We start from the raw sequence: 15,128 nt of genomic DNA on the forward strand, positions 1-15,128 counted from the left end.
TATAAATAGTCATTTAACATATATGTATAGAAAAATAACTAGAAGAAAATACAACCTATCCGGTTAAACCATACAAAATTACTGGTTTTTAGATCAAAAATGACTAAATAGTGGCCATCTCTGGGGGATGGTACTGGATGCATTCTATCTTTTAAATATTCAATTATGTACTATGGTAAATATTACTTTAAAAAATTTTTTTGTTTTTAAGTAAACTCTACACCCAACATGGGGCTTGAACTCACAACCCTGAGATCAAGAGTCACACCCTCCACTGACTGAGCCGGCCAGGAGCCCCAGTAAATATTACTTCTATAATTAGAACACACAAAAAAAGGGGCGCCTGGGTGGCTCAGTCAGTTAGGCGTCCGACTTCAGCTCAGGTCACGATCTCGCGGTCCGTGAGTTTGAGCCCCGCGTCGGGCTGTGGGCTGATGGCTCAGAGCCTGGAGCCTGCTTCCGATTCTGTGTCTCCCTCTCTCTCTGCCCCTCCCCCGTTCATGTTTTCTCTCTCTCTCTCTCTCTCTCTCTCTCTCTCTCTGTCTCAAAAATAAATAAAATGTTAAAAAAAAAATTAAAAAAAAAAAAAGAACACACAAAAAAAAAGAACACACAAAAAAAGAAGGCAAATGTTTAAAAGAAAAAAACTTACCAGCTGCCTTTCACAAAAGGGCTGAAAACTCCTGGCCTAGAAATATCTCAACTGGATACAGAACAGGTTAAAAGGAGCCTGCAGTCCAGTCTGCTTTAAGAACAAAGGCTGGCAACACAAGCAGGGCCCCTCTCAGATGGCTGCTGACCCAGCGATCTGTGGCAGGAGAACAGGCCCACGTAATCTGTGGCCTGAAGATGTAGACGGACTTAGGGCAGAACCAGCTGTATGTCACTGAGTCAACCACGAGTCTCACCAACTGCTACGGCACCCCCCTACCAAGATCTGTGCTGCAAGCAGAGAACACGAAACAGTGCAACCCCTACTCCAAAAGCCTGCGAGATCTCAAGTGCACTGGTTCTCAATCCTTTCGGGTGTGAAGAGCCCTGAAGCATGAGACGAAAGCTGTAGCCAACATTCCATGCGAGAGATGCTTGTCTATCAGAAGACTCCAGATGAAGAGCTCCCAAGGTTCTAACACATCACACGGAAAACACACTAACTACTAAATGTAAGCATGTTCAGACTTTAGAGAATAGGTGAGGCGTCAGTCATCTTAAAGGAGGAATAAAATTGGGAAAAAGAGGGCTATGAGGAGCCATTAATGCAGACGTTAAAAACAGCCTTGGGCGCCTGGGTGGCCCAGATGGTTAATTGTCCAACTCTTGATTTCTGCTCAGGTCATTATGGGTTCAAGCCCCATGTGAGGTTCTGTGCAGATGGTGCAGAGCCTGCTTGGGATTCCCTTCCTCACTCTGCCCCCTTCTGTCTCCCTCTTTCTCCCACTCCCTCCCCCTCTCTCTCAAAATAAATAAACTTAAAAAAAAAAAAAATCAGCCTCAAGGGGCCCCTGGGTGGCTCAGTTGGTTGAACATTTGACTCTTGATTTTGACTCAGGTCATGATCTCAGCTTCATGTCGGGCTCCGCGCTGAGCACGGACCCTGCTTAAGACAGTCTCATTCTCTCTCTTCCTTCCCCCCCCCCTCCCCCCCCCCTCAAAAATAAACATTAAAAAAAAAAACAACTTTCTCTCTGCCCCTCTACCCCACTCACATGCACTCTAAAAACAAAAAAATTTAAAAATTAAAAAAAAAAATCAGGCTCAAGTTATTTTAACATGGGAAAAATAATCCTATTTTAATTTTAAAAGCAGGAAACAAAACTGTCCAACACATACATGCGCTTGTACTTGTTATTTAATTTAAGGGTCTGTAAGAACAAGAGACTGGAAAGAAACCAAATGTCCACTGACAGGGGACTGCTCTGAGGAAACTAGGTCTTACACAGACAAAAAAGAAAGCAAAGTGGCATCAGCTATATGGATATGAAACACTTTGGAATATATAATGTGATTACACATGCTACCATCTGTGTAAAAAGGAGGAAAAGAGAACACACACTCATAAAATATGGATGGATGTTTCTGCCTGTACATATACCCTCTCTCTGGAGCAAAAATGGGAGTGACTAGTTGACAGTTAGAAGGAAACTTTTCAATTTATCTTTTTTTATCTTTGTTTATCTTTTTGTTCCTTTTGAATTTTAAACCACTTTGAAACCTTCAGTTATTCAAAAAATAAAAACTATATATACAGTGTATGTCGATTATGTTTAACGCTTATAGGAAAGTACTGAAAGCACAGCTAAAATGAATGACTTTGGGCAAGTTGCTTAACTATGCCTCAGTTTCTCCACATATAAAATGGCGATGACAGTCCTCATCTCCCAGGTTATATATGTAAAGCACTCTGGAAAGTGTCTGGCCTATGATAAGTGCTCAATAAATAAAGCCATAATTAAGGGGGAAAATACATCTAAAAGATAACAATGACTATCACTAATTGTGACATTACAGCAAATTATGGTTTTCTTAATGTTCCATAAGGAAGACCTAAATTACTTATATTAGAAAAAAATTTCTTGAGGCATCTGGGTGGCTCAGTCAGCTGAACGCCCAACTTGGGCTCAGGTCACGATCTCACAGTTCATGAGTTCAAACCCGGCACTGGGTTCTGTGCTGTCAGCTCGGGGCCCGCTTCAGATCCTGTCTCCCTCTCTCTCTGCCTCTCCCCCGTGCACGTGCATGTGCACACACACGCACACTCCCCCCTCTCAAAAATAAACATTTTAAAAAAAAGAAAAAACTTTATCTTTTTTGTTTTAATTACAGCAAAGAAAAATCAAGGAGGTGCTTGAAGAGTCAGGCAAAAAATTGGAAGAGATACTTTCTTGAACAGAGTTGTGACTCAATAAACATGGTCTCAGGACACCTGGGTGGCTCAGTCAGTTAAACAACCAACTCTTGACTTCAGCTCAGGTCATGATTCCAGGGTTGGGCTCTGCACCGAGCATGGAGGCTGCTTAAGATTCTCTCTCTCCCTCTCCCTCTGCCCCTAGCCCCCACTCAGGTACACTCTCTCTCTTAAAAAAGAAGGGGGGGCTGGGGTCTCTGAGAAAGGCTGTAGACCACTGTAGTATGAGAGAGTGGGGGCAGGGGAACCCGAGGGGAACGTGTGCCTAGTTAGGCCACTGTGGCAGCACTAAGCAAACTGAAAAGGGGCGGGATCCAAAGCATCCCTCAGAAGACATACTGCACTTGGTGAATTAGCCTCTTTTGAGGCCTGAAACACTAGAAGAACAGTGGAACCGTGGCTCCAAATGAGTGTCTGGAAAACCTGAGGAGAAAAAGTGGAGGAGGCCTGGCTAGGGGCGTGGTCACGCTTGGAGCAGCATGAGCAAGCTTGACAGGCTGTTTAGAGAAACTCGAGGGCTCCTGCAACCAGCTGAGGAAAAAGGAAATCTAAAATCTAGCATTTGTCAGGGACTGCCTGCACACCTCACACCTTTCCTATTCTGTGCAGCACAGGAACCATGGAGGAGGCCAGGCTAGAGAACAGAAGACAATTAGAGAAAGCGGAGACGAGAACATTCAGTGAGGGCCACTCTACAGGTTCAAAGCACCACGCTGGACACTTGGAAACATGCAGAGGGGCCTGAATATGGAACAGAGGACTGGTTGACAAAAAGCAACCAGCATCCCCTCTCTGACACAAGCAATCCCTCATCCAAATTATTCTTTGTGATTAGGGGTTTTTCCTTGATGGCTGTTCTTCCAAAATACTTGATGACTAGCTCTCAAAAACAGGGAGACTATGAAATGGAAATACATCTTGAAACAACCTGACAACTCTGTCTCTGAAAGTTATCCTCGCCTTACCTCACAAGAGCCAAGCAAGGCTTGCTTCACTGTTGGGACGGGGAGGAGGGTAGGGGGTTCACAATGCTGACAAAACTTGGCCATTTCACAGGCAACCGGCACATTAGTTGTGTAGGAACTCAGAGCTTTGCCCTCTCCAGAGAAAAACCTATCCCTGCCCTCCTAGGCTTGTATTTGGAAGAAAATTCTAGTCAGCTTGATGCTATGCTTATCAGAGGTGAGACCAGGAGGGACCAGCTTTGGTTAAAGGCTACTGGGAGGCTGCTTAGGCCTTGGGAAATTCAAGAGTCTGAGGAAGCTCACTTTCTCTATGACTCCAATCCCCTGGCAGCAGGCCTTCTCCAGGGACACGGTTTCTGCAGCTCATCCTGTTTGGTCTCATACTGAAAGCCGAGACCGGGTTTTCTAAGCATCAGGGTGAAACACAATGCAAACATCTGCATACTTGGAGAGAACTCCTAAACGGCTCTCCAGAGGAAAACTCTCCAGAGGAAAGAATAAAAGTTTGTTTACAAGTCATGGTTAAATGTCCTACACTTAGCACTTTCTGCTAGGGAAAAACACTTTATCTAGGGTAAGAAAAACGGCAGGCAGCTTACAAAGTGGAAATTCTTCACAGGGGTTTTTAATGAGATAGTATCACTATAATTAATGATATGTAATTCACATTTGTTTAACTCTCTTCCAAATGCTTCTTTTAAAAAAAAATAATCACGTATGCAGCAGAGTGTAGGCTCTGTGGTCAGAAAGATGTGGGTTCAAAACCAGGCTCTGTAATGCATAAGCTGTGCCCCACGGGCAGTCTCCTCTCTAAGACATGCATGCACCCTCCCCAGAGAGATCTACACTCACCTCCAGAGTCTGGCAAGAATCAGTATCTGAGAGCTATTTCTACAGACGAGCCTCAGAACAGCCCAATAGGTGGGCCTGGTCCTACTTCCCTAGTTTACAGATGAGGAACTAGAACGTGGAGGGACACGTCCAAAATCACATGGCTCAGAGCAGACTGAAGCCTCTTCATGCCCAGTCCTGACTATCCACAGCAGCTCCCTGTCTGAATGAGATAAATCTGGAGCCAGATCATATATGTACCACTTATCTACACATGAAAAGAGTTCTCATTTTCCAATTGAGTAAGTGAAATATACCTCAGAGTATATACATGGAAAGAGATAAATTTTAGGGAGAAATTGCTGGTGAAAAAGCTGGCCCCAATGAAAATTAGGATGACCTCATCCCCACATTAGTCACAAATCACGGGGCAAACAAGTGCTTTAAGAGCCTCAAACAAATGGGGATGCGGTGATGGGACTGAGGAAGTGAACGGAAACCAGGGGAAAGGCAGCGCAGATCTAAGGCTGACAACCTGTGCCCGCACCCAACCTGTGCCCACTACGACTGAGAAACAAACATGACTCATAGGCACCATTTCACTACAGAACTTTACATGAAGCTTTCCTCTGACCACCTGTAAAACCCAGATTAAACATCCCAGGGGATATAACAAGCCAAGCAAGTGAAACTAAGAGCAAGACTAGAACCTAGCTATAAAATAAGGAAGTATAGAAGCTGAATTCATTTAAAAAAAAAAAAACACATAAATGAAAGCAGTCATTTTATTTTTAATGTTTATTTTTGAGAGACAGAGACAGAGAGACAGAGAGACAGAGTGTGAGCGGGGGAGGGGCAGAGAGAGAGGGGACACAGAATCCGAAGAAGGCTCCAGGCTCTGAGCTGTCCACACAGAGCAGGACACAAGGCTCGAACTCATGGACCGAGAGATCATGACCTGATCTAAAGTCAGACGCTTAACCAACTGAACACCCAGGTGCTCCTGAAACCAGTCAGTTTAAATCAATACAAATGGCACCAGTAAAGGAAAAGTCTGGAGAGCAAGTAGGGCATAGGAGCTGAAGAACATCGGCTCTTGATTTAAACAAAGGTTCAAGTCTCAATTCTGTTCTTGGTTGTGTAACTGGGGACTTGTTACTCAATTTCTCTAAGCCCATTTCCTCATCTGTAAACTGAGGTTAATAAACATCTCTACCTCATGAAAGTATAGTGAGAGTTACACGAAGAGATACTGGAAAAACATTTACGTGGCCCTGCCATGTAAGCGTTCAATTAAAGGACCGCTACTGTTACTACCATGAGAAGCTGAGGGTTCTAATTCTCTACCCCACAAACAAGATTAACAACTGAAGGAGCAGCAGAATACACATCTCATCCTTCTGGCATATTTTTGACCCCACCTCCTATCTGTAGTAGATCCAATTCTGGTAACCCCAACACAATCCTTATCATGTCAGGACAGTCAGGAGCAGGTAGCACAACCCTCAAAAGGTGAGACAGAAAGTGTTCAGGGGACATAGAAACCAATAACACCTTCATGAAAAATAATTACCAAGAGCCTGAAGTTCATACCCTTTAATCTAATAATTCCATTTCTAGAAATCACTATGGAAAAATTAGAAACCACCTAAATGTCCCCAGTCAGGAAGATGTTAAACAACTCCAGCATATCCAAAGAAATAGTACATAGCCATTAAATTTTTTTTTTTAATGTTTATTTATTTTTGACAGAGAGATAGAGACAGAGCATGAGCGGGGTAAGGACAGAGAGGGAGACACAGAATCTGAAGCAGGCTCCAGGCTCTGAGCTGTCAGCACAGAGCCCCATGCGGGGCTCCAACTCACAGACCACGAGATCATGACCTGAGCCGAAGTCAGACGCTCAACCGACTGAGCCACCCAGGCGCCCCATACGTAGCCATTAAAAATAAGTCATTTTTCAGAGCACCTGGGGGCGCCCAACTGGATAAGCATCAGACTTCAGCTCTGGTCATGATCTCATGATTCGTGAGTTCAAGCCCCACACCAGGCTCTGTGCTGTCAGCACAGAGCCTGCTTCGGATCCTCTGTCCCCCTCTCTCTGTCCCTCCCCCACTTGTCCTCATTTTCTCTCAAAAATAAACGTTTTAAAAAAAAAAATAAGTCATCTCTTGGGGTACCTGGCTTAGCTGGTTAAGCAGATGGCTCTTGGTTTGGGCTCAGGTCATGCTCACGGTTTGTGAGTTCAAGCCCTGGGTCGGGCTCCGTGCTGACAGTGCAGAGCCTGCTTGGGATTCTCTCTCTGCCCTTCCCATACTCATGTGTGTATGCATGTTTTCTCTCTTTCCCAAAATAAATAAATAAACTTTAAACAACAAAGTCATTTTTATGACAGTGAATGACACCAGAGAACATTCACAACATAGTTAACTGAAAAAAGCTGGGACATATACAAATATATATATGTGCACAGAAAAGTGAAAGCAAACCCCAAGGGCAGTTTTCTCTGAATACTGAAACTATGGGCATTTTTTATTTTCTTCTTTTCAGTTTTCTAAATGTCAATTAGTATACACAAAAACAAAACACGTTTTTGTTCTTGTTTTAAATCATTACCTCTCCGCGAAATCCTTGTTAAACAACAGTTCAATAAAACTGTGGTTGAGATGGCATTTGCAGGTCTTTGGTCTTGTGCTACTTGGGAATAAGAAATGCCACTGATAAAATATAAAACTAGAACAATTAGAATTTCCATCTTCAAATAAAATATTTCAAATCTGGACGCACAAGCGTGCAGATGGAAAAGCCGGGCTAGGCAGCAGGCGGCAGGGTGTAGAGATGGTGGCACGCGGGCCAGAAGCACCCTCCCAGCACAGTTCCTTCTAGAAGTGGAACTAGGGCAGGGTTGACACAGAACCTGAACCAGTGGCCTCTGCAGTCAGATACAGGCCTGTGCATTCCTAAAGGACCTGCAGGCTTTCCTGGAAAAATGGCGTAGTGGATTTCTCTTACCTGAACACAACTGTTCGATCTTTGTCAGATTCAGCTGCAGAGACTCATTGATCCAGGCCAGCATGTCATGTCGACTTAGGTTATCACTGGTGACGGACGTTGAGTATACGTTCACTGCCATCTTCTACAAGTGAGGAAGCAGGTGAGGAAAAGAGAAGGGCTCACATTATTAGGCATGCAAGGGAGAGCAAGCCATTTCCTGGAGAGTCACCCAAACCCGTAGTACACAATTTTTAAGCTTCGCATTCTTCCCCAAGAGGCCAAATCAAACACTACGATTCCACCCACCAGCTTGGAGTGCCAAACATAAGCATGACCCTGGATGAATTGCCCACCACCCACCAGCCTAAAAGTTAGGCCCCATTCTAATGTGATTTGTATAAAATTTGAAGATAACAAAGACACTATATATAGAGATGATTAAATGCTTTATGAAGGAAGGCTAATGCATGAACAAGAATGTTCTCTGTTCAGAAAATGTCAGTCCAGGGGATCCTGGGTGGCTCAGTCGGTTAAGCATCCGACTATTAATTTCGGCTTGAGTCATGGTCTCACAATTCATGGGTTTGAGCCCCGCATCGGGCTCTGTGCTGACAGTGCAAAACCTGCTTGGGATTCTGTCTCCCACTCTCTCTCTGCCCCTCCCCCTGCTTGCATGCTCTCTCGTTCACTCGCTCTCACTCTCTATCCCGAAATAAGAAAGAAAGAAAGAAAGAAAGAAAGAAAGAAAGAAAGAAAGAAAGAAAGAAAGGGAAAATGTCAGTCCAAACTTACCCATTACCATATCAAAATGTTCACAGAAGTTTCCTTCAGAGTGGGCTTTTCTCTTTTAATGTTTATTTATTTATTTTGAGAGAGAGAGAGAGAGAGAGAGAACACTCGTGCATGACAGAGGGGTAGAGAAACAGAGAGAGAGAGAGAGGAAAGCACATGCTTGAGCAGAGGAGGGGCAGAGAGAGAAAGAGAGGGAGAGAGAGAATCCCAAACAGGCTCTGAGCTGTAAGCACAGAGCCCAATGTGGGGCTGGATCCCACGAACTTTGAGATCATGACTTGAGGCGAAATCAAGAGTCAGACGCTTAACTGACTGAGCCACCCAGGCACCCCCAGACGGTGGGCTTTTATTAATTCCTCTTTTTGGTTTTCACTATTCTCCATATTTTCTTTAAAGACTATATCCACTTTTCTAATCAAACAGTAAATAAAACTTTTCAAAACCCTAAGTACTACAAACATGTTGGGAAATAACCTTACAGTGAAGAGACCTTGCTGCTATTCTCTGCTAAACCACCTGGGGACAGGAAGACATCTAAGGAGCTTCACAGACACCTGTCATTTACCCCGACAACTCTCTGCAAGGTTCCCCTCGTTCTCCTCATTTTACAGATGAGGAGAGAGGCTCAACATAGAAACCCTGGGAATGGCAGCCAAACCTGTCCAGCCCCACCATCCACATTCTCTCCCAGCCACTAGAAAATGCTGCCCCTCAACCTTCTGCTAGGCTTTTGGGTGCAAAACAACAAACACACAGAAACACAGTAACTTCAAATGCTATTAAATGTGGATGCCATCATCATCCTCATTCAGTCAACAAATGTACACCAAGCACTGTTCAAGGGCCAAAGAAATGGAAAAGCAAGAGAAACAAGTTGTCTGCCCACCAGTAGTTCCCGCTCTAGCGGTGGAAGTCTGACACAGACCAAACCCACAAACAAATGTCATTTCCTATCAACCATTTAGGAAGTAAGGGTGGTGGGGAATGTAGTCAGGGAAAGCCTCTCTGACTTGATGTTTGAGCTTAAGATTCAGAAGGACACAGCCACACTGAGATGTGAAAGGTGGCTGTGGCCCAGCAAGCAAGAAGGAGAGCGGGAACAGAAGAGGAAAAAGAAATTAAGACGCCAGATCACGTCAGGACTCCGCAGGCCAAGGTAAGGAGTTTCGATTTTATTCTGTAATTGTTAAAGAATCCATTGTGGGGATTTAAACAGGGTAGAATCACACTCTCATTTAAGTCTGTGAAGGGGTTCAGGGCAGCCCCCCCACCCCACGCCCCCAGAACGTGCCACTTTAGCATGTGGATTATTTTGAGCTGAAGGCACTCAAGACCCCGTGTGCACAAAAAACTTTTGTCCCTTCCTTAACCACACAGAAGAATCTAAACTGGGGGTCTTTCCCAGGAAAAAGGGTTATTAGCAGAGATAAATGTTATGAGTGACCCATCTGTATGGTAGGGCAAACATCTAATTACCTGCTCTTATCGCCCTGTGAAGTGCATTCCTTTCCTCTGAAATCCCAGACCCCTCCTTAGAGGAACATATAGACCTCATTTTGCCTGTCTTTGGAATTCCCGTGACCATGCAAATTCTCCATACATACACCTACTAAATTTGATTTTCTCCTGTTAATCTGTCTCATGTCAATTTGATTCTTAGTCCAGCTAGAAGAACCTTGAAGGGGACAAGAATTCTCATTCCCCGACATGTGAAAAAGACCAATGACTTAACTGCTGGTAGAGGACTGTGGGAAAGGAAAACTCAAGCAATGTGAGTTAAGGTCAGGTTAATCCAGACCGAGTGAAATCTCCGGGCAATTACCAGGAGGACACACAACGAACTATAAAGGACTGGATTTCATAGTGACCCTGACACTTAGAATTTCTCTCATTTCCTGAGACATCAATATTACCAACTGGGGAAACAAAAACTCAAAGCAAATTTGGAGCCATCATGAGACCTCATGCTCTCTCGTGGCACTTCCTTCCATCCACCTCGTGCCTACTACATGAGCTGGTTTTCCCACACCGGTTTCCTGCAAGCCTCATGACTCATAGAGCTACCGAATGAGAGGGCTAGAAGAGACAGTGATCTACCCAACCAATCCCCTCTTTATGAGCAGGGGTGACTAAGGGTTGGCAGGATAAATAACTCATCAGGTCTGTGCTCTCACATCCCATATTCACCTATCCCCCACAGCACTTGGCACAGTGCCTTGCACACAGCGGGCACGCAATAAATGCTATTTGTTTTCAGGTGGGCAGACAGTGTCAAAGGCAGAAAACTGTATCCATGTACACTTTTTTCAGAAAGCAAACCGTCAACGCTCTTGAGCTTTTAAATTCAGACGATAAAACCATTTTATACAGGAAGCCAACACAATTTAATTCCTGACTCCACTGGGAAATTAATTCCTGATCCCACAGTACTTCATTCAAATCTCTATGATAGGTATTATTACATTGGATTGTCATTATCTCTTCATTTCTGAATCATTTCAGATTTGGGCCAGGAGGCAATATGCTCTATGAAAAGAGCTGAGGATTTCCAGCTAAGACCCGGGTTTGAGTGTGAGGCTGTCGCTCTTTCCCTGTATGACCCAGGGCAAGGTACTTAACTTCGGTACACCTCAGTTATCTTACGAGGGAATGCCACCTATCTGAAAATTACGATGTGAGGTTTAAATGAGGTAAGGTACATAAAATACTCGGCGTGGTATCTGACACATGCCAGGTATTAAACAAACAAGATCCAGGCAGAGAGGGGCCTTGTCTCACTCATCCTCCTACCTGCAGTGCCAAAAACAGTGCCCAAGACCTGCCCCACTATCTCTTATCCCCATCCACTGCAGCAGCCTTCAAATCAGTCTCACTGCTTCAATCTGTCCTTACACAGCAGCCACAAAGAATTTTCTGAATCATAAATCCGATCAAGTGTCTCCCCCGTTTAAAATCCCTGAATGAATAAATGTAACGCATATTGTGTGCAAAACACTATTACCGAGGACCAAGGAGAGATACATCCAAACAAAAAGCACGGTCACAGGCTAAGCACTTGTAATCTATTTTGGCCACATTCGTACACACTGCGGGTATTGTATGTGTCATGCTACCATAAAATGTAAGCAGCTGGTGAGGACACGTGTGTCTCCTGACCACACCCCAGCTCAGAAAACGTTAATGGCCTTTCATCATCATATAATTTAAAACTCTTTCATTAGCAGTACATTAATACCTGGTCCCATGTGCTCCGCAAACTCTGCAGCCACTAAAGACATGGGGTCAGGCACCCTGTGGACATGCAATAAACATCCACTGACTCAACCAATTAATTGGCTCTTCCAGGCAGTCAAAACAGAGCCTAGTTCTCAGAGCTACAGCTACCTACAGCTTCCCCCGTAAGAATTCCATTGCTTGGCTTCAATGGCACACCCCATGACCATCATGCAAGCCTCACCTTTAGAAGGCTCCATGATCCAGGTTTCAACTGCCTTGAAAAAGCTCTTTAACCTCCCCAGGTATCTGTCCTCCTTCACAGTTCTCCTTGCAGGTTCTGAAACCCATTCTGATTGGATGCTGGCTGAGGAGCACCCTATTACTTCCAAGGCACCATAGTGAGCCCTATGGAAAGGGGGAGGGAAGGTGCCACCAGACAAAAGCCATGTGACCCTTTCCGGATCACAAATGGCTCACCTGTGAACAGTGAACAATACATTCTGCACAAGGTGGTGGTGAGGATTACATGAGATCTAAGTGAAAACACTTCAGTGAAAAGCACATCATGTCTTGAGCTTCTCTGTGTGCGAGAAACTGTGCCAGGCACTTTGACACACCACCACAAGGGGAACATTGCCATGAAACACACTAGCTCTCAGGGAGGTAGCATAATACAGGTGTTGAGAGCCTCGACTCTTGCATCACAGATGTGGCTTCAGTCAATTGCTGGACAGTATAAAGCAAATCACTTGACCTCTCAGAGTCTCAGTCCCTTATTTGCAGAAAGGAACACAGGATTGGGGAGCCTGGGTGGCTCAGTCGGTTCAGCACCCAACTCGTGGTTTCAGCTCAGGTCATGATCTCACGGTTCATGAGTTCCAGCCCCGGATCAGGGCTCCGTGCTGACAGTGAAGAACCTGCTCAGGATGCTCTCTCCCCCTCTCTCTGCCCCTTCCCCGTGTGCACATGTGCTCGTGCTCTCTCTCTCTCAAAATAAATAAACATAAAAAAAAAAAAAAAAAAATGAACAGGGGGGCCTGGGTAGTTCAGTTGGTTAAGCTCTGACTTCGGCTCAGGTGATGACCTCACAGTTTGTGAGTCTGAGCCCCACATCGGGCTCTGCTGACAGCTCAGAGCCTGGTGCCTGCTTGGGATTCTTTGTCTCCCTCTCTCTCTGCCTCTCTCTGTCTCCCTACCACTCAAACTGTCTCTCTCGCTCTCTCTCAAAAATAAACATTAAAAGATTTTAAAAAATGAACATAGGATCTCTTAGAGATAGTGTGATATTAAATGACACAATGCCACAGCAAGCACTTAACACAATACCTGGCACATAGCAAATGCCCAACTAGCAGAGAGCTATTATTATCAAATTCTATCGCTTCTTGGCCTTTTGGCTAAGATCAAGTGTATTATTATCACAATTCTTACAGCACCCCAACAGGAAGTGAATGCCAGGTTTAGTGTACCTTCCCTTCAATGGGCCTCAGGATCTTCATCTTCAAAATGAGGCAGAGGGTGAACTCTGACCTGAAGCACCTCAGGGCAGCTGTGAAGCAGGGACTGGAAAAGCACTGTTCCTATCACCCTGTTATACTGTCTTCATAGTAATTATATGAAATTATCCCGAAATTATCTTGTCCATATATTCATTTTCTTATTTCCTATCTGTCTCCCCACCACAAGGCAGACGCCTTTGCCTCCTGCTCCCGGGTTATAGCCATCGCTCAGCACAACACCTAGTACTTAGTAGGCGCTCAACAAATACCGCATGACGAAAGGAAGGAGTCCATTGAGCTGGCCTACTTCTTGCCCCATAATGTGATAAAAGCTTTCTGTAGTCTTATCATTGTCCCCGTTTTACAGATGAGGAAACTAAGGCCGTGAGGTTCCAGCACCTGCCCAAGGTCGCACCGCAAGGAATGGAACCCAGGTCTGAATTCAAAACCGAACGCTTGACCACCAGGCGACAGCTTCCTACAGTGGGGGTCCCCAGAGCTCCCAGCAGGATTCACTTCAACCACACACACCCCCTTACCCGGACTGGCCAACCCGGAACCGCCCGCTACCGCGGTCCCGGTCCCACACCTAGGCCGCGGCCCAGAAGCCCCCACGCTACCGAGGGGCAGCCCCCACTTCCGGCCCGAGGCTCCGCCCATGGCAGAACTCGGCGCGCGCCCCCAGCCCAGTCCGCGCGCGCCGGGTCACGGCCCCGCCCTTCCCCCACCCGACCCGATCTGCACGGCCTCGAGGAGCGGCCCAGTCATTGCCCGCAAGGCCCGCCGGTGCCTGCCCGGCCCGAAGCCCACCCGGCCACCGCCTGGCCGCAGCCCCGTGCCCGCTAGCCGACTCACCGGCTCTCGGCGGGACCGCGTCCACTGCCTGTGCCCGGCTTCGGTTCCGTCTTCGTCTCGTTCAAACCGCCCGACCCCGCCCGCCCGCCCGCGCGATGACCTCACACGCACCCCCCGCCCCGTTACGCGCAGACGTACAGGCTCGTCAGTCCCCGCCGGCTCCTTTTATAGAGAGGGATTGAGCCGCGCGCCAGGGGCGGGGCCCGGCCAGTGATAGACTGCCCGGGCGCCCAGGGGGCGGGACGCCGGCTGCCATGGCAATCAGCCACGTGGTCTGCCGAAGCCAATGAGATCCCGCCCCAGTCCGGGTTTGCCTGCCTAATAGGAAGAATCCAGTTACAAATTCCCCACCCCAGGAGCCAAAAAAAAAAAAACAAAAAAAAAACGGTATTACAATGAATTTCTACAAAAATGGGCTATTGGATAATAAAGACACTTGGTAAGAGCTTTGAGGAAAGACTTGAAAGTCACCTCAGAGACACATCCTGTGAACACTGTTATGACCCTGTGATCTCATCATCCGTTTATTTTCCTCTCAGTGCCTATGAAGTCCTCGTGTTTATTCGTTTATGCCTTTGTCTGCCTTTCCTTAAGTTCCACAAAAGCAAGGATCTTCTCAGTCTGTGTCCCACTGCCTGACTTTGCTGAAAGAATGAGTTACACCCACTTTAAAGAAGAGGAAGCTGAGGCTCAGAGATTGACTTGCCCAGCATCACAGAAGCTGACCCAGGTTTTGAGCTGGGTTTTGTCTAGGTATCATTTATTCATGCGTCCCACAAATATTTATTTTTTTCTGATCAATCAGGCCCTAGGTATTTCATAGTAAGCAAAAACCAGACATAGCCTCTGAGCTTTTAGTTGTGACTTTTTTTTTTTTTTTAAAGTAAGCTCTATGGGGGCGGCTGGGTGGCTCAGTCGGTTAAGCTTCAGACTTCGGCTCAGGTCGTGATCTCACGTTGTTAAGTTCCAGCACAGCCTGGCGCTCTTTGTTCAGAGCGTGGGGCCTGCTTGGGATTCTGTGTCTCCCCCTCTCTGTGCCCCTCCCCCTGATTGTGCTTTCTCTCTAAGATA

The 15,128-nt window shown here is 45.9% G+C and overlaps 1 protein-coding gene across 1 annotated transcript in view; it reads right to left on the minus strand.

The window, feature by feature from the left end:
- MAPRE1 (microtubule associated protein RP/EB family member 1) overlaps positions 1–14,152 on the minus strand; it is a 30,470-nt gene extending 16,318 nt beyond the window's left edge. Inside the window, exons 1-2 of the mRNA XM_040447340.1 lie at positions 14,058–14,152; positions 7,714–7,837 (exon numbers count right to left, since the gene is read on the minus strand). Coding sequence (XP_040303274.1) covers positions 7,714–7,834 — 121 coding nt within the window. The 5' untranslated portion in view covers positions 7,835–7,837; positions 14,058–14,152. The remainder of the gene's footprint in view (positions 1–7,713; positions 7,838–14,057) is intronic.
- Positions 14,153–15,128: the final 976 nt, after the last annotated feature.

The sequence above is a fragment of the Herpailurus yagouaroundi genome, unplaced genomic scaffold (genome assembly GCF_014898765.1).
Source record: "Herpailurus yagouaroundi ecotype Mexico unplaced genomic scaffold, PumYag 196, whole genome shotgun sequence".
NCBI classification, from domain to species: Eukaryota; Metazoa; Chordata; class Mammalia; order Carnivora; family Felidae; genus Herpailurus; species Herpailurus yagouaroundi.